Below are 19290 nucleotides of genomic sequence, written 5' to 3'. Positions count from 1 at the left end.
CAAACACCATTATGTCATTTTTCCACAGTCCTTTTATAGGGTATATCATATCCCTATATATCACTTGTGGAAAGTTTAGTGATCAATTCAAGTTCTTTTCTTTGATGTTTCACTTAAGGTACGACTACACTACCCGCCGATACGGCAGGTAGTGATCGATCCATTGGATCGATTTTATCGTGTCTGACATCATAAAATCGATCCCTGATCATTCTGCCGTCGACTCCAGAACTCCACTGTGGGGAGAGGCGGAAGCAGAGTTTACAGGGGAGCAGCCGTGGTCAGGGCCAGCTCTAGCCATTTCGCCGCCCCAAGCACGGCGGCACGCCGCAGGGGGCGCTCTGCTGCTTGCCAGTACAGCAGAGGGTCCATCCCTGCGGAGGGTCCTCTGGTCCCATGGCTCCGGTGGATCTCCTGCAGGCGTGCATGCGGATGCTTCACCGGAGCCGCGGGACCAGTGGACTCTCCGCAGAGACGCCTGCAGGAGGTCCATCGGAGCCGCCTGCCGCCCTCCCGGCAACCAGCAGAGCGCCCCCTGCGGCATGCTGCCCCAAGCACGCACTTGGCACCCTGGGGCCTGGAGCCAGACCTGGCAGCGGTCAACTCGCCGCTGTCCTCATGGCCAGGTAAATCGACCTAAGATACGCTGACGTCAGCTACGCTACTTGCGTAGCTGAAGTTGCGTATCTTAGGTCAACTCCCTCGTGTAGACCTAGCCTAAGGAACAGATGAGTGCAGCAAAAACTTATGTTGTATTTTGGGGCTTTGTTTGTGATTTTTATCTTGCAGCATAAATAAATGTTGATCGTGGCATGTTAAAATATACAACATAAAGGGAATACTTATATTAGTTGTAATTTTTTTTTTTTTTTTTTTTTAAGCGGAGCAGTATTGAAGGAGCCCTGCTTTCTCAGGCTGCCAAGCTGGGATCAAGTGAAGCCCTGCTCAGTTCTAGGAAAAAAGGTTCATTGAATCTCAGTGGGCTTGTGAATGAATTTCAAGGGTCCATTGAACCAGCCTACAGCAGTGATCAAGATGAAAATCTCCATCCATGTGCTACAGAACAGATAGATGCTGATGATGAGGAAGAGTGTGAACAGGTAATCTCTTTGCTTTCTGGGTGGGAGAGGTGGCAGAGTAAATGTACTAATGCCCATTTAAAGATGTAGATGTATTGCTTATAACTGCTGCAGCTTCTAAGTATTGTTCCTTAAGCCATGGGTTGTATCCCAAATATTCATTGAACTTTGGTGGTAGAGTTTTAGGAGTTTCAATTTCAGAATACTGAAACCATAATGACAGCAACATCCAAAATAAGTATTTGCATTTAGACATCATCAATCCTTTATTGCAATCCAAGAGAGGAAGGAACTGAGTTCTTTCTGGGCTACATTCTGGGGGTGAAATTCACCCTTGTGCAGAGGACCAGGGCACTTACACCTACAGAAAGCATTTGTTTTTACTTAGACTTTTCTACTCCTCCAGATTGCCTTTGATGTAAATGTTGCTATTTTTACTCATTGTACAGAACTATCTTCTTCTTGCTCTGATACTTGTCACTGAATGAGCTTAACTTATACTGTTAAAGAAGGTGATTGGCTACCATTACGTTCATTGTACAGATGGTATCCTTTCCACTCTACGGGATATCTTCATGCATGTGCAGCTGTTCTGAATGACCGTAGGCCCCAGTTTTCAAATGTGGACATATTAACAAGGTGTCCAATCCCACACTTGGTTGCTCTAATCTATGCTAGGGAACATAAATACCTATTCAGTAGTCCTAAATACCAATTTGAGTGTCCAGATATGTGATTTGGAGATACATCTAGGCACTCACACTTTTAAATTGAGCTACTCATCATGACATAAAGAAGTTTGCAATGGGGCAGACAAGCCCCTATGCATGGAAGGAAGGGGTTAATGGGCTGCTGAAGGCCCAGTTAGCCCAAACTGAGCCACCTGGAGCTGCAGGCAGGTTTCCAGGGAGAGGCTTGGAAGGAGGCAGAGAGAGAGAGCGAGCAAGCAGACATAAGGCTCTCACTGTCAGGGTACGTCTATGCTACCTGCCAGATCGGCGGGCAGTGATTGATCCAGTGAGGCTCAATTTATCGCATCTAGTCTAGACGCCACAAGAGGTGCAGGCGGAGTCAACAGAGGAGCGGCAGCCATCGACTCACCGCAGTGAGTAGGTCTAAGTACGTCGACTTCAGCTACATTATTCACGTAGCTGAAGTTGCGTAACTTAGATCGATCCCCCCTCCTAATGTAGACCGGGCCTCAGAGAGAAGGCTGGCTAGGACCAGGGGCTAGGGAGGACTGGTGGATCTTCTGGAAGAAAGGGAAGAGTTTATTTCATATTTGTTTTGGACTTTGAGTGCCCAGCAGGGATAGATCTATAAGCGAACTAGCTAAAGGGCTAAGTTCTACAACCCAGAAAGGTGTTAGAGGCTGGGTGGAGCAGTAGAAGAGCAGCTAGGAAACTAATGCTGAGTGGTGTTTGTTTTGCAAGGGGTGCTCTAGTAAGAACGTGGTATAAAAGAGTCTGAAAACTCCTCTCTGCGCCTGCTGCCTGCCATGTCATGGTAAACTGCATTGCTCTGAGAATTTTACTATGAATTCTGGAGCCAAGTAACATCCTGCAATGAATGTGGTCTCTGATATCTAGCAACACAAAAGGGATAGCACAAGAAAATGTCTCTTCCACTGCAAATTCTGATTTAGTTGCTTCATGTTGAACTCTGGCATTTCCCAGATTTGGCTGTGACTAAATACTCTGGTGTTCAAAGAACTGTAGATCATAATACATCCATTTTTTTTAATCACAGGGCACACACAAAAATTCACAGCAAAAACCAAAAGGAGGTAGAAAAAGACTTAATAGCCAAGCTGCTGAAAATGTTGAAAAACGAAGAAGTGTTAATCTCAACAAATGTGAAATGCAGGTATTTAAAACGAAATGTCAGGCCTGATTTTCTTATTTTGTTACATCTCTGTATAGCATAGCTATGTCATAGGCATCTATATGTATCTTTCTAAATGGACACATGTAGATAAAAATAAAATTGCCATGATAGCTAGGTAATGTCTTATGCTCAGAAATTCTTTCCCTAAAGCTTAAATAAACTTAAAAAGAGTAAGAAGTAAAATGTGTAAAAATAATGAATCCAACAGACTGCAATTAGACATCTGTGTCTGCAGGTATTTCACAATATGTGATCTTAAAAGCAAATGAACATTTACTTAGTTTTAATGTAAAGGAACACTAATAAAGTTGTCACTCCAAAGTGCTATTTTGTATGCACTACAGTTTTATGTTGCTTAATTTAAATTTTAATCATATTGTCTAAAAAAACTCACTAAGCATCTTAGTGCAGAATTTTCTATCTGATTATGATGATTACTAGAAACACTCACTAATCTGATGCTATTACAAAATAGCTTGATGTAATATTGGGAGGTTGCACACCTGGTAGATAATACTGTACTTTCTCTTAAAGGACTCAATCCTGCAAGGTAATGAGCATCAAGCTCCCATGAAAGGCCTGATTCAGCAAAGCACTAAAGCATATTCTTAATTCTTCAAGCATAAAGTCAGTGGGAGCTTAGAGTGTGTAGCATCTGTCAGGGTATTAAGTAACATGCAGGATCAAGCCCATGCAGCTTTAGAAAATCCTTGGAATACTTTGCAAAGTTTTGGCCACCTTTTAAAAATGAAGTCATTGATATTTTGGAAAGAATCCAGTGAAGAGTCATAAAATGATGAAAGTATTCAAGGAAAAAAAGTTTGCCTTCTGTAGTGAACTGTGATTATATTATATTTATTATATTTATTATATTATATTATATTCAAGGCTATACCCTGTGATGTGAACTTAGGGGACCCCAATACATATTGCTTAAGGGAAAAGATGACTAACAGGATCAGTCTTACCTGCTTATTGCCACCCCAGTGTAGTCCTCCTATATGTAGGGGGGAAGAGTCATACTTATATATTCAACTGTTAGATGGTGGAAAAGATTGAGGGTGGTGGCAAAGTTTTACACATCCACCTCAGTTTGCAAGGGTGATAAGGATTCTGAAACAATGGAGCAAGACCATTCTACAATCCTCTGCTAGGCTCCACATGGCACAGCATTAGGGTCAAGGTTATAGTCCTCAGTATCAAGGACATTACTGCAGAGAGCGAGACTAACAAAACTGTGTATTTCAAATCTCCACAGAGCTCCAAAGATCCTTCAGATGAAGAATCTACCCAGGTGAATACAGACCTTTCCTTTTCCTGTTCTGCTAGGCAGCCATCTAGACAGTTTAGCACATCGCAGAACAACTCACTAATCATGGATATCCTGGGGGGAACTGTGAGAAACATCTGGACTGACCATCAGATCAGACAAACCTTGTTTCCCAGTAGACGGCCAGCTCAGGAGAATGAAGACGATGAAGATGATTATCAGATGTTTGTACCATCGGTATCTACATCCAATTCAAGTTCAATTGTGTGTGAAGAGAGGGCTGCTTCAGGTCGTCCATGCAGTTGGCACGTGGGATTAATTAATCAAAATGAGATCTCCGGCTCCAGTCATCATAGAATTGTTAGACGGGCCAGTAGTGCTGGTGAAAGTAACTCTTGCCCAAATAATGCAAGACATAGAGGCAATGACTTTGTCCAGCACAGAAGGGAAGTGAAAAGTAGTTCTAGAACTGATGTGGGCAATATCAGTCCTTACCCAGAATCTTCAGAAGAGCTGACCATTGATGATATAGAGCATGTCTATGATAATATAAGTTATGAAGATTTAAAACTGATGGGTCTGACTAGAAGGAAAGAGTCTGGTCATGGTCCCCAAAGATCTGCTAGAGACTCTCTCCACAAAAGCCGAAACAAAAGAAGCTTGGTGGAAGCAGCCTCTGAAAAAAGGCAGGCAAATCAAAATAGGACCTCCATTCTTTCTAGTAAAGATGAAATCCTACTCAGAAGAGAGGCACCAACTTTAAGTTCACATGAGCTCAGGATTGTTGAGGAGAACATCTATGACACCATAGTGCTTCCAGAACCACCACTTTTGAATTTCAAATGCAACCGTCTTAAATGTTCTAAAAGGAGGAGTTTTTTGGGCCTGGAAACAGACTTTGCATGTTGTGATAATCTAAGGCAGTTTGTTTCTGAAGAGAGTCTCCAGTTCAGTGAAGATGAAAGTCCATATCATTATGTTCCTTTAGATAACGACTATTTGAGCTTAGTAGATAGCTCCTCCAACTCTGATTCACTCTCCCACAAGTCTGCAGCTGATAAACTATCTGAAGAAGTAGATGAGATCTGGAATGACCTGGAGAATTACATCAAGAAGAATGAAGAAAAGACAAGAGACCATGTCCTGGCAGCCTTTCCTGTTTGTAAAGATGATATGCAGGAAAGACTCCATGTTGGAAGTACTCCTGAACTGAGTAAGGATGTGGAATATTCACTTTCCACACACTCACTGCCAGAAAGGCCTGTTTTCCCTAAAACTTTGAAACACAGGGTAGCCAGATTAAGTGAGGCCAGTCTCAGATTTGATGAAGCAACATCATCTAAAGATAATTCATTTCTGAGTCTTAACAGATCTTCCTTCTCCAGTGAGTTGCCTTTCATAGACAGCCCTTATGAATCTGCCAATAGTATTCTATCCAATGCACATACAGAGAGCACTGACAATGAAATGGATATTGTGGATAAAACAAAAAACAGAGTCTTTATGATGGCAAGGCAATACAGTCAAAAAATTAAGAAGGCCAATCAACTTTTGAAGGTAAAAAGTCCAGAGCAGGAACAGCCATCCAGCCAGCAACAGAAACTGAGGCATAAAGATCTTGCGGCCATTTTGGAGGAGAAGAAACAAGGGGGTCCTGCCATTGGTACGTTAAAAATATTGTCTTTCTCAATCTCTCTCCCCACCCCCACTTCCCCCAATAGATTTCTTTAATAACTTTTTAGTGAAATTTATGTATTGATTTAAAATGCTATAACCCTGGTCACCTCTTGATCCACCAGTTGGATGATGATGACAGTATTATCTTTAATGTGTTACCACTGAGATGAAATTGAGTTCTTTATGTAACTTTAGTGCAAAAAGGATATAAATGCAATTCTATATTAAGAGCAAAATCTTGCCATTCGTTGATAGAAGAGAAGAGGAAAGAATGGAGCAATGTCAGCAATCTTGCTTTCACGGGACAGGTCAGTTCAGGATAGCCTGGGAATAGAAGTGTGATCCTGGACACTCTTTGGCCTTTTATAAAAAAGCAGTAGTTTTCTTGCTTAGAGTGGTCTGCAGGTTTCAGCTGAGAAGGTGGCCTAGTCACTCCTTCTCTGGGCCCCCTTGAGCCATAGAATACCATCCATCACAGAAGCCAGGTCCAGCTCCTTGACAGAAAATTCCTGTTTGTTGCTTGCAAGCATGGGGTTGGGGTCATGGAAGAAAAAAGTCTCGGTCTTTACCCCTTTCTAGAGAACCTGTCCTGCACAGAGCAGGGTGGACCAACAGAAGTTTCCTGTGAGAAATTTTTCCATGGACGATTTTAAAATAAGTTGGGGACTTGGATTCAGCAAACTCCCAGTCACCAGAGTTTGTGCATCTCACTGTATCTATAGAATTTTTAAAAATAGAAATATCTTATTTATCATATCTGATGCAGCTTTCAGGATGCTCCTAAAGATCAGATTTTTTTTTTTTACCAGGAAAAAATATCCACCAAATACAATAGTATGTTCTGTGCTCCATGATGTTGCATTGTGTGACATGGTGTCAGTCAGTGGTGATGTTTCATCAGAACAATAAACTGTTAAAAAACATGTGAGAACAGCAGACCTTGCAGCCACTATAGCAAGTGGGAGAGCCCCAAAGTTCGGAGTTGGGATAAACATCCCCAGATGCAGATGTTTAATTAAATCTCTGAGTTTCCCGGCACACTGCATGACCCAGTGGCCCATAGCTATCCCTTCCCTTGGTAACTTCTGCGGGGAGCCCCAGTGGCCTGTTACCCTGGCTGATGTGAATTGAAGGCAACCTGAAGGCCTGTGCCGTCTGGCATCTTTCTGAAGCATGGTCCTCTCTCCTCCATTTCCAGCCCTTCCCTGGGGGCATCTCCCATCTCTTTCTCTCTCTGCCACCTTTGATGGATTCCATTTCCTCCTCTTCTTCCCTCTTCCACAAATGCAGGAGTCTCCTCCCCCCCTGTTCCCCTCCACACCTGGCACCTGTGCTCTCTTTGTTGGAGGGGTTGCAGGCTGCCTCCATGCCTATGAAAGCCAGCACAGGAGCAATGAACAATTGTAGGAGAAGACTCAGCCTCTTGTTGCCCAGAAACAATAGGAGGAGGAGACTTTAGTGACCAAAGGTGAGCATTGTAGTGAAATATTCTTCCCAACCAGCCACTTAAGACAGGGCAAAAAACTGGGAGTGTTCCACCCCCAAATGGGGATGTTACCAGTATGCCTTAGTGTTATAGTCATTTAATCTATTTATTAGAGGTTCTCAAACCTCTAATAAAATGGTCCATGGAGCACTTGCTGGTGGTCTGCAGAGGGCTGACTAGGCACATGGTACTGGCTCTTCCTCTCCTTTCCCCAGCTGCTCAGTCATGTTGAAATACAGCTAAAAATATATCACTTTCCTAATGTTAGTTTTCCATGTATGGACTTGCTGCCAGAGGGATGGGATTAAAGATGATCCATATGACTGCAAATGAAAGAGGAGGTATCCCTGCCACTCTGTGTTTTTTAAGACTGAGAATGTCTGAACTATCAAAATCAGTAGATAGAAGAAAATATATATGTGAAATAGTTCTCTTTTAAGAAGAAAAAAAATACTCCAGCAACTTTGAAATGGTGAACTAAAAAGAGAACCGAACTGCTTGATATTTAGCAGTAGCAATGCTTTTAACAGTTACATAATTTCTTTTCATAACTACAGATCATATTAATGCTGGCATCTTATTCCCAGAATGTATGGTGCATGGTGGTTCACTCTTTCGTCACAAAACATTTCACACTTGTCAGTTTCATGTTTTAGTATAATGAATGACTGTGTACATGGCACTGATCTGAAATGTTGGAGTCTAGAATTGCATTGTTTTGTGGACTAAGGCTGAAAAATGTTGTTTACAATGGTCAAGGACAAAGATTTAAGAGTTAGTTTGTCTGAAACTTTAATTTTCATACAACTTGTGTTTTACACTGTTGTTGATGTTGACTGGTTAACTATTTCTCTTCTCCAGGTGCCAGAATTGCTGAATATTCCCAGCTTTATGACCAGATTGTTTTTAGAGAGACTTCATCCAAAATGCAAAAGGATACTTGGGCCACTCCTCAGAAACCATCAGCCTTAAGGTATTCATCCCCAGTGTCAATATCTCCTTCTCCTTCTCAGTTAGCTAGTGAACGCTTAAGGGCAGAGGACTGGCTTTTGCATTCTACATACAGTAATGGAGAACTAGCTGATTTCTCTCCCTGGTCCGAAGTCCAAGATCTGAAGTCAAAGAGCTCCTCTGTAGAGAGCGGTACAAAAAGCAATTCAAGACAATTGCCATCAGCCTGCTCAGTGCCTTCCCTTCAGATTTCTACACAGCTGCATGGCCCAGCGCAAAGGTGGAGTGCTATTATTAGTCAGCCTAACAAAGAGAATTTACACCAAGATCACATTTATAACTCACTAGGAAAAAAAGCAAATCATACAAAATCACAATCATACAGCAGGTCACAATCCTCTTCTTCAATTGTGGTCAATCGGTCTGAGGAACCAATAACTTACTTAAATGAAATGGACAAGAAACAGCTGTACTCAAATAGTAATTTTAGATCTGACAGCCAGGAGTCTGTGCCAAATGCTGCTTCAGGATTCACAGTATGTAATGTGATGAAGCAGTTCCCTGAAAACTGTTCAGAGATGATTCTTCAAGACTCTCAAAAAGTTCTGAGAGTGAACAAGAACTCACCGCTAAATGCACAAATAGCTACGCAGAACTATTTTTCTAATTTCAAAGACACTGCAGAAGGAGAAGAGGATGATGATGACTATGTTGAAATAAAGTCTGAAGATGAAAGGTCTGACTTAGAGACTTCCCAGAACCAAACAAAGAAATCAGACCCAAAGAGAAACAATGTAGACTCTGCTTCTTCTGAGACTCTGTGTAGCAAAAGCATGTCTTGTACTCCTGGAAAACCAGTGAATAGCAAACTTGCCCTTACCCCATACCTGACTGCATACAATGATTCAGATAAACTGAATGACTACCTGTGGAGTGTTCCGTCTCCTAATCAGCAGAATATTGTCCAGTCTTTAAGGGAAAAGTTTCAGTGTCTTAGCTCAAGTAGTTTTGCTTGACACTTTCAATAATTTCTAATTGTACTGCCTTAACATGTCAGAGTATACATTAGTACAACCAGTACTGGCATGCTGTATTTTAATAATGTGTAGACATTGAGCACTGTATCACAGTAATATTAGGAAATGTAGATGTGCAGTGTACCTTTTTTACAGTACAGAAAGTTAAAGTGGCCAGGCGTGCACTGTCTGGGATTAAGATCTACTTGTATCTTTATAATGCAGACTGATTTTTCCTAATCTGTCTCATTTAACTTTACATATATTTTACATCTCCCTTCTTTCTCCTGTCTCTCCACGTGGAAATCCTAGTATTCAGACTGTTGGAAGGTAGCCAGTGCTGAGTCCAAAAATGCATGTACAATTACTGTAATTGCACATGTGAATGCTGAGTTGAGCATCTAGCCATCTGACTAGGCAAAATACTAGATTTCTGAGCACACTTGGGGGAATTGCACCAACAAACTCGGTGTGCAGTTGCGCACACATTTTTGCACATGATCTTTTGAAAATCAGGCTCCAGGTCTGTGGGACCATGCATAAAACACAATATATACGACTACTGTAGAAAAAAGAATTATTACATTTTAAATAAATTTGCTTGTGAATGCTGCCAGATTGATAACCCTGGTGTCTGAAGACATTATCCTTACTACAGCTCCATAACAGCTAAAGCACAGGCAATGGCATCTTCCCCTGTACCAGCCTGGCAGAGTGCCTCAGTCCTGTCCTGGAGCTTATTAGCTTTAGGAAATGAGAGGGTAATTCAGTTTCTAGGCCAATTCAATGTTTGAGCTTGTGGAGACTGCAAATACCTATTGTGATTGTGGTGTTTATAATATGGACACCTTTCTATTAAGAACAAGACCATCAGTAGCAGATAATTGTAAGTTGTAGGTGAAAGCTCTTGGCTTTTCTAGTATTTGTAAGATGGCGGGTTCCTTTGGCTACATTTATAGGTCTTGTCATTCAATACCAAATGCTCATGATGAGGCTTCTTGCAATCTGATCCTCTCTTAGTTCTGAACATACTGTAGTTCTCAAAATGTCCATTGTCAACCTAATTTAATGTAAAAGGTAAAAAGGGTTGTGCTATCTACATTAGAAATGAGGTATCATCTTCATACACTTTCATTATTTACCAATAGTGTATGGCCGCTAAGAAGACTTTTTTTAAAGACCCTCTGAAATAGTGTGTTTTTCTTTATAAGAGTAGTAACATTTCTGTCTTAAATATCAGAAAAGTTAAAGGAAGCAAACTATAATAGCAAATGTGTTTATGTCAAAAGTCATTAGCTCATATCATCTTAAGGCAAGAAATACCTTAAGGTTGAGTTGACATTGACTTTGAGGGCCTAATTCAACTCTCATTAAAGTCATAATCCTCAATTTTTGACATTACTTTTTGGTTAGCAGCCATCTGTGAACAAACAGGAGAATAGGTCATGTAAGACCAAAGTTCCTGTTACATACATATAAATAAAAGGAGTTGGAAGAAAAATTGAGGGCATGATGCATTGGCAATTATTTTCCTAAAGAGAGAGTTTTTCAAACTTTTCACTAAAGTATCAGTTTCTCTGTCAGGGAAGAATGTGGGAAGATCTTTCTCTGTCTGTTTCTCTCTTAAGTCAGTAAGAGAGACCTGACTTAAAAATATTCTCCAATACCTTTTGTTGGTCCAGGTTTTCCACTACCTTTAGAAATAAGATGACCTATACAGTGATGGGGATGAAAATGTTCATTTGTCATACAGACCAAAATGGAATATCTGGGATTAAATAGGGGATGAGGATGGCATCTTTACCTCTTTCAAACATAGTTATCAATGTTTGATCTAATTCCAAAATAGGGGGTGGGTGGGGGTGTGATTTTTCCTAAATCTCATTATTCATTCCTAGCTTTTCTTCCATGCCAGCAGGACAGATAATGAATGTCATCTTGTACAATTTCACACAAAATAGCCTTTTTCCTCTCTTAATCTCCTCTCTTCTATTCCTGTCAAGATTTATCACATAAATCATGCAATGCTTTTATTTTTAAATCAGCTAAAAATGCTAATGAACCATTCCTGTTCAGCTGGTATACCTGAAAACCCTGGAGATGGCACTTTTAAAAGCATTAATCCTCACTAGCTGGAAAAGGAGACCAGCCTGACTTTAGCCATTAGGAATCAAATTGAGCTTCCCAGAGAGGAAAAACATACCAGTGGAAGTACAAACATTTAAAAATCTGCCCCCAATTTTGAGGTGCTCCTGATGGGAAAGCACAAACTACTTTTATGTTACTTTATCAGATTCTCTTCAGGGCCTATGCAGGGAAAAGTTAGTGTAGACATTAGCTCAGAACCCTCAGCAATGACAAGGCTGCCATGGAGGTGTGGTAGTGTGCAAGACATCTACAACCTCTAGAGTTGCCACCTCTGAGATGCAGAAAAACTGGCCACCATCCCCACTAGCCTGATCCCCCACCCCTTCACCTTTCAGGTGCCCTTCCTGCACCCCACCCCTACCCCCATCCTGTCTGGCTGGGAAGGAAGGTGGCTCTGGGCCCTGGTGAAATCCATGTGCAGCTGGTGGGGAAGGTGGCCCCACAATAACAAACCCACTTGTCCCCTTTCTCCTATCTAGATGGAGGCTAGAGAGTCTGGTTGACCCAGAGCATGCCAGGAAGAAGGGGAAGGGAGCTGAGTCCTCCACGGCAGGCCCAGCTCTTAAAGGGAGAGGCCTAGGGGAAGTCTCTGCTGAGTATTTCCTCCCCTTTTATCCTCAGGGTGGGGGAGCAGCCCATTAAATCATTTCACTGGCAAGGCTTGTTAAAAACTAGCCAGGTGGCAACCCTAACTGCCATGTCCTGGGGCCTGCAGGAAATTTGCTCAGCCCCAAAATAGGTGATGCTGCCAGAGTAAAGGAGTTTGACCAGGGCAACTGAGGGATGTATTAACACATCCTTGCTGCAGGTCTGGCTACTAGGGTGCTCCTTTAATACCTCTGACTGAACTTCAAGGTGCCCTTCCTGATGGGGGTGAATCTCCTATATAAGAAGTGTGATCCTTGCTGTTGCACTTCCTGAACGAGCAAGAGATGAATCTGGCTCATTGTGTTTAGAAACAATGGTTCAGAAACAACACAGGTTTCTTTTCGCTTCAGAATACATTCCATTCTTTTGCAAATGATACATATTATACTGGCTTCTGTTTAGCTCCCTTTATTTTCTTTGTTGCACAGCTTTGGTTTCTATTACTTGAAAACATTGTACTTAAAAGAGAGCCTAAATGTGTGTACTCTACAACCATGGATATATCTTGTATATCTGTTTTTGTGGTGCTTTAAATTTTTCAGAAGTAGATGAAGTGATACAAAGTTAAAATAAGCATGGTCTTATTAACGTTCTGTTTCCACTAATAATGCATTACTTCCCTCAACTACAAAGCACAGTAGTCCACCTAATTATTTTAGAATTGTCAACTATTACTGTATAGGTTATTCTGAAATACATCTGCAGTTGCCAGGGTATATTCAATGACTTTTGTTTTGCTGAGATGCGGATTTCAGGAGTTGCTTGTTGATTATTTTAAACTGTCTACTACACAAGTCTTTGCATTGCTAAGGAATGTGTACTCTGGGGATTTATTTGATCACAAGTTCCACTTTTGTTATACACAGTCATTTTTGTTATAGTGGATGTTCAAACAGTTTTGGAATCTGCATTTAGTAAAACACAGTTGAGGAATAATGTACATATTTAAGATACTGAAATTTAGTAATGCTGATATTTATTTAATATAGCTTGTAAAGTAATGTAAATATGAATAGAAATTAACGTGTGTTAACTATAGCATATCTAGATTTGTCTAAACTACTAGGAATTCTGTTTAACTTCAGAAGTTAATGAAATCTCATGCAGTCAATGGAACAAAATGGAGGGGAGTTATAACAATGTGTAACTGTTTCCAGGGATCAATTTCATATGATTTTTAATTTTGGGTACTTTAAATTATTTTAGTTTGCTATTGGCAGATAGCCAGCTGAAATTGACTAAAGGCTAAGCACTGGAAACATTTTCGTTGGTAAAACAAGATTAACAGCTTTCAGCTCTTCCGTGAATAAATGAGACCTGAAAAGATAGAAAAATATTTCCTAGGCTTTACTGGTAGGAAGTTTGAGTTGTGTTGGCAGCTCTTGTTACAGTTTACAAATAATTAAAATAAAATGCCCAGTAACAGGAATAAGAAAAGTCAGTATCAACTGCAAAATGTCGATCCATTAGGATTAAGTGCAGTATAATTGTTCTTATGGTGATTTCCACCCAAAAAACATGTTACAAAGACATGGAAATAATGTCAAGAAAAATCCATATTGATTTAATTCAATACTTATTTGGTAAATGCATGGGGTTGGAGATACTGTACATATCTCTGCAGAAAAATATTTTTCTGCGTATTTTCTCAGACTCTATTAGACTTCACTCCACCAGACTCAATTAGCTTGGTGCGAGCTTTCTTTGATGGGGGGTGGGGGGAGAAGAAGGGGCGAGGAATTAAGAAGAACAAGTTGTCTCCCAGCAAAGATTAAAAAGTTCATTTTTTGAACAGAAAAAGCTGATGTGAGATTGTCAGAATGTGAATTATCTGCAGCCTCAGGGCAACAAAAATGTGAATGGAATAAACATAGCAACAGTTCTGTAATACAGGTGGTAAAAATTGATGGTTTTGTAGCATTTGTCTTTCTGTTGTTGCTGTCCCATAGATGGTGGTCTCCTCTCTTTGGCAATAAACCCATCTTTTTTAAAACAAATTTGTTTGAAAGAGAATTTATTTTAATCCTGTAATATTGCTGGTAAGACTCTCATATGTTTCTGTATTGTTTAAGCCTCTGTATTTGCTGGTAGTTCCTGCACTATGCTACCAGACAGAGTTAAAAAATGAAGTTACTTGTTCCAAGTTTAACTGTATAGTTCTTAATTTCTGCATATATATGTAATATCTTGTTCTGTGGATAAGAGATGGAACTTATATTGCACTTTTTAATTACTTGTTTTGTAAAGAATATGTAAAAATATATGTACATGTAGGAAACTTCTTAAGACAAGCTTTTCTCGATTTTGTTTTGCTTAAAAGCTGAGTTTAAAGCATGCCAAAACTAAGAAGAACATGTTAGTATGTACTGCTTAGAAAAAAAAAGCAATAAATGCTAAATTTGTTTGCAAAAATCAAGGTGTCTGCAAAACAGCAGTGTTTAAATGAACTGTTTATAGGACAATACTATCTTGTAACAGGACTCCATCCTTCAGTATATGTACAGCCACTGACTCCTCTGCCTGTATATTACCTCCATCCCAAAATGCTGTGGAGATTGGCCAGAACTAGAACCTTGAATATAACACCTTCAGATATTGGGAGTATGGATGAATTTGAATCCCTGGATCAAAATGCTCCCTTTCCGTTCTAATTCTGGTTTGGATGCAAAACCAGAAAGGGCCCATTTTCTACTTTAAATCCAGCCAAATACTTGCAAGAACAGTTCAGACTTTACCAGTTGAATCGAAAAACAAAAATGTACTTCATGTCGTGTTCTGTCACACAGAGGTTGATGAGCTTGCTACAGCTTTGGGAAAGTGAGATAGGTCCTTTAACTCAGAGTGTATCTATACTTACAGCAGCATGTAGAGTACATACACAGCACACACCCCTACCATGGGTATAAATAGCATTGTAGATGGTTTTACACTGCTTAGGCAAGTACAGTAATGACATGCCAGCATCTTAGGGTATATACTGTACACGTCTCTCTACATGCCCAAGCAGTGCCTCTCATGTCTGTCGCTATTTTTAACAGTGTAGTTTCCTACTGCCTCCCCAGTGTAGAGAGAGATTTTGGCAGGGGAAAGCAGCAAGGAGAGGCTCCAGTAGCTCCTCACTGCTGGAGCTTTTCCTTGACATAGGAAGCTGCTGGAGTCTCTCTCTGCCACAGGGAAAGACTCCAGCAGCTCCCTCCTATCAGAGTCTTTCCCCACTGCTTCACCTGTTCTGGAGCCTTCCACGGAAATATGGACGCAGCCGGCTTTACACTACAGTGGGTGTAGCTACACACATGCTGCATGCCACTGCCAGTGTAGGCAAGGCTCATGGCTTTAGATCCAGAGGTCCAGGGCTCTCTCTCTACTGCTGACACTTTATTACACTGGTCTGGCTCTAGACTAGAACCCAAACCCTGTTTTTAAACCTAATTGTGATCTGAACATCTTCTCCTTGGTCCATCTGATTTATTAAGGTTTGCTCATCCCAGGAATTGGAGAACTTAGGTAAATGTTGTGAAGAGCAGTGGTTTTCAAACTTTTTTTTCTCTAGCAACCCAGTTGAAGAAAATTTATGTCCATGACCCAACGTTAACTAGGGATGAGGGGTTTGGGGTTGGGAGGGGCTCGGAGTTCTGGGCTGGGGATGGGGGGTTTAGGGTGCAGGAATGGGCTCTGGATTCGGGGGAGCTCAGGGCTGGGGCAGGGGATTGGGGTGGGGTTTACCTTGGGAAGCTGCTGGTCAGTGGTGCAGCAGGAGTGCTAAGGCAGGCTTCCTACCTGTTCTGGCACTGTGGACCATGCTGTGCCCCGGAAGCGGCCAGCAGCAGGTCTGGCTCCTAGGTGGAGGTGGCTCTCACCTGCTGGCACCCCCTCCCCCCAGCTCCCCTTGGCACTCATCAGTGCATGGTCTGGGTTGGAACCTTTAGTGTTCTTGGCTCTTCTGAAGAACAATATTATTTTAGCTGTAAATAGTTCATAGTTTTAGAAGCTTTAATAACATGCAGATCTAGAAGTGTTGATAGTTTTAGAATATTAGGCTATGGGAATCCCCCCACACCGCACCCCTGTACCCTATTCCGGTAGCAGCCTATGCCCAAAGCTCTGATCTTCAAACTCTGCACCTCCTCCCTGCGATCCTTCTCAGTCAGTAATGACCAGCAATGCTATCTCTACTGCCTGGGAGAGGCTCATGTTGCGGCTTGGTACAGTATTTGTCAGTCCTTCCCTAGATGTACCTGAGAAGGACCAACACATCCTCTGTAAATGCCTCATACAGATGGCCATAAGCCCCCAATCGGACCCAGGCTGGGGAACCTCCCCGTACATCGGCATAAATCAGCAAGGTGTGTGCCTCCTGCTGCAAAGTCCAACTCCAGTGCTGGAAGATCCACCCCCAGGGTTGGGCCCTAGTCGGGAGACTAGGAATCACTCCCATAAAGCATGGAATTAAGACTTCCTCTAAGTCCTTTCTGAAGATATCGAACATGCCTATGAGTAAACCCACTGGCTTGGCCCATGAGGACATTGTATGTCCTAAGTCCCATAAGCAAAACAAGAAGGTACAGAAACATAGGGTTCCACCGGCTCCACACCAGGGACCTTTGATTCCTTTAACATTTCTGTGGGGGGAAGAACACTTCAGCAGCTCAACACTATGGCATTTAATTTCAGAAAGGGGAACTATTCAAAAATGAGAAGGTTACTTAAACAGAAATTAAAAGGTACAGTGACTAGAGTGAAATCCCTGCAAGCTGCATGGACACTTCAAAGACACCATAATAGAGGCCCAACTTAAATGTATACCCCACATTAAAAAACACAGTAAAAACTAAAAAACCAAGCATCACCGTGGCTTAACAACCACATAAAAGAAGCAGAGAGATAAAAAGGCATCTTTTAAAAAGTGGAAGTCGAATTCTAGTGAGGTAAATAGAAAGGAGCATAAACACTGCCAAATTAAGTGTAAAAATGTAATAAAACCCAAAAAGGAATTTGAAGAATAGCTAGCCAAAAACTCAAAAGGTAATAACAAATAACCAGTGGGGCCCCTGGATGATCGAACTAGAAAAGGAGCACTTAGAGACGATAAAGTCATTACAGAGAAACTAAATGAATTCTTTGCTTCAGTCTTCACAGCTGAGGAAGTTAGAGAGATTCCCAAACCTGAGCTGTCCTTTGTAGGTGACAAATCTTAGGAATTGTCACAGATTGAAGTGTCATTAGAGGAGGTTTTGGAATTAATTGATAAACTCAACAGTAACAAGTCACCAGGACCAGATGGCATTCACACAAGAATTCTGAAAGAACTCAAATGTGAAATTGCGGAACTACTATGGTTTATAACCTGTCTTTTATCAGCTTCTGTACCCAATGGACGATAGCTAATGTAACACAAATATTTAAAAAGGGTTCTATAGAGGCAATTACAGACCAGTAAGTCTAATGTCAGTACCAGGCAAATTAGTTGAAACAATAGTAAAGAATAAAATTATCAGACACAGAAGAACATAGTCAACATGGCTTCTGTAAAGGGAAATCACGTCTTACTAATCTGTTAAGAGTTCACTGAGGGGGGTCAACAAACATGTGGACAAGGGGGATCCAGTGTACATGGTGTACTTAGATTTCCAGAAAGCCTTTGACAAGGTCCCTCACCACAGGCTCTTACGTAAATTAAGTTGTCATGGGATAAGAGGGAAGATCATTTCATGGATTGAGAACTGGTTAAAAGACAGGGACCAAAGGGTAGGAATAAATGGTAAATTTTCAGAATGGAGAGGGGTAACTAGTAGTGTTCCCCAAGGGTCAGTCCCTAGCCATTTGGTTGCCCTACGTAGCCCCCTGCTGTGTGGGGCCCCAGGCCTCCCTCCAGGCTCTGGGAGGCAGGAGCTATGTGGGGGGCACTTTTGAGGGGCCTGGGGGATTAGCAGTGGGCCAGGAGCAGCCCGCTCCACTTCCCTCACCGCAGCCCCAGCCATGTTGCTTGGGGGAGGGGTCTTGTGGGAAGGGATTCTCCCCACCCCCACCAGCAGCAATGGGAAGCAGAGCAGCTCAGCCTCAGCCCACGCTACTCCATCAGCACCCAGCTGTGGCTATCCACTTCCTGCAGCCAGTGAGAGCTGGGGGCGGTCCTTTCCCTAACTGAGTGACATGGCTGGGGCTGGGGCAGGGGCAAGGGAAGCAGAGTGGGCTGGGGGCTGTGTCTCTCCGCTTCCCGCCACCGGTGAGTGTGATCCTTTCCCTGCACTCACTGGTGGCGGGAAGCAGAGTGCCATGGCTGGGAGCGGGCGGAGTAGAGCCGTCTGTGGCCGGCTTGCTCCGCTTTCTGCTGCTGCCACCAGCGAGTGCGGGGTTGCTGGGGGAAGAGGTGGAAAGGGGGGGACTGGGGACAGAGCAAGGGGGAAGGATAAGAGGCCGGGGAGAGGGAGTGGTCTGGGGCCACACACCTCCTTGTGGTCATCGGGGCTAGTGCTGCCATGTATGCAGCACGCAGCTGCCTAGGGCACCATGAAATGTAGGGCCTAAGGATGGCTCTGACCAATCCTATTCAACTTATTCATAAATGATTTGGAGAAAGGGGTAAACAGTGAGGTGGCAAAGTTTGCAGACGATACCAAACTGCTCAAGATAGTTAAGACCAAAGCAGACAGTGAAGAACTTAAAAAAGATCTCACAAAACTAAGTGATTGGGCAACAAAATAGCAAATGAAATTTAATGTGGATAAATGTAAAGTTATGCACATAGGGGGAAAAAAAACCAATTATACATATAATATGATGGGGCTAATTTAGCTACAACTAATCAGGAAAGAGATCTTGGCGTCATCGTGGATAGTTCTCTCAAGACGTCCATGCAGTGTGCAGCGGCAGTCAAAAAAGCAAACAGGATGTTAGGAATCATTCAAAAAGGATAGAGAATAAGATGAATATGTTATTGCCCTTATATATGTCCATGTACACCCACATCTGGAATACTGCATCTCAGAAAAGATATACTGGCATTAGAAAAGGTTCAGAGAACGGCAATTAAAATGATTAGGGGTTTGGAACAGGTCCCATATGAGGAGAGATTAAAGAGGCTAGGACTTTTCAGCTTGGAAAAGAGACTAAGGGGGGATATGATAGAGG

The 19290-nt window shown here is 42.0% G+C and overlaps 1 protein-coding gene across 1 annotated transcript in view; it reads left to right on the top strand.

Annotated features, from left to right (window-relative positions):
* PLEKHG1 (pleckstrin homology and RhoGEF domain containing G1) overlaps positions 1 to 11158 on the top strand; it is a 224319-nt gene extending 213161 nt beyond the window's left edge. Inside the window, exons 16-19 of the mRNA XM_050949995.1 lie at positions 882 to 1100; positions 2829 to 2945; positions 4225 to 5899; positions 8261 to 11158. Of these exons, the coding sequence (XP_050805952.1) occupies positions 882 to 1100; positions 2829 to 2945; positions 4225 to 5899; positions 8261 to 9366 (3117 nt within the window). The 3' untranslated portion in view covers positions 9367 to 11158. The remainder of the gene's footprint in view (positions 1 to 881; positions 1101 to 2828; positions 2946 to 4224; positions 5900 to 8260) is intronic.
* The last annotated feature ends 8132 nt before the right edge of the window (positions 11159 to 19290 follow it).

This window comes from Gopherus flavomarginatus, chromosome 4, assembly GCF_025201925.1.
Source record: "Gopherus flavomarginatus isolate rGopFla2 chromosome 4, rGopFla2.mat.asm, whole genome shotgun sequence".
Lineage (NCBI taxonomy): Eukaryota > Metazoa > Chordata > Testudines > Testudinidae > Gopherus > Gopherus flavomarginatus.
The sequence above is the reverse complement of the archived record's forward strand: the minus strand, read 5'-3'. Positions and strand labels throughout refer to the sequence as shown.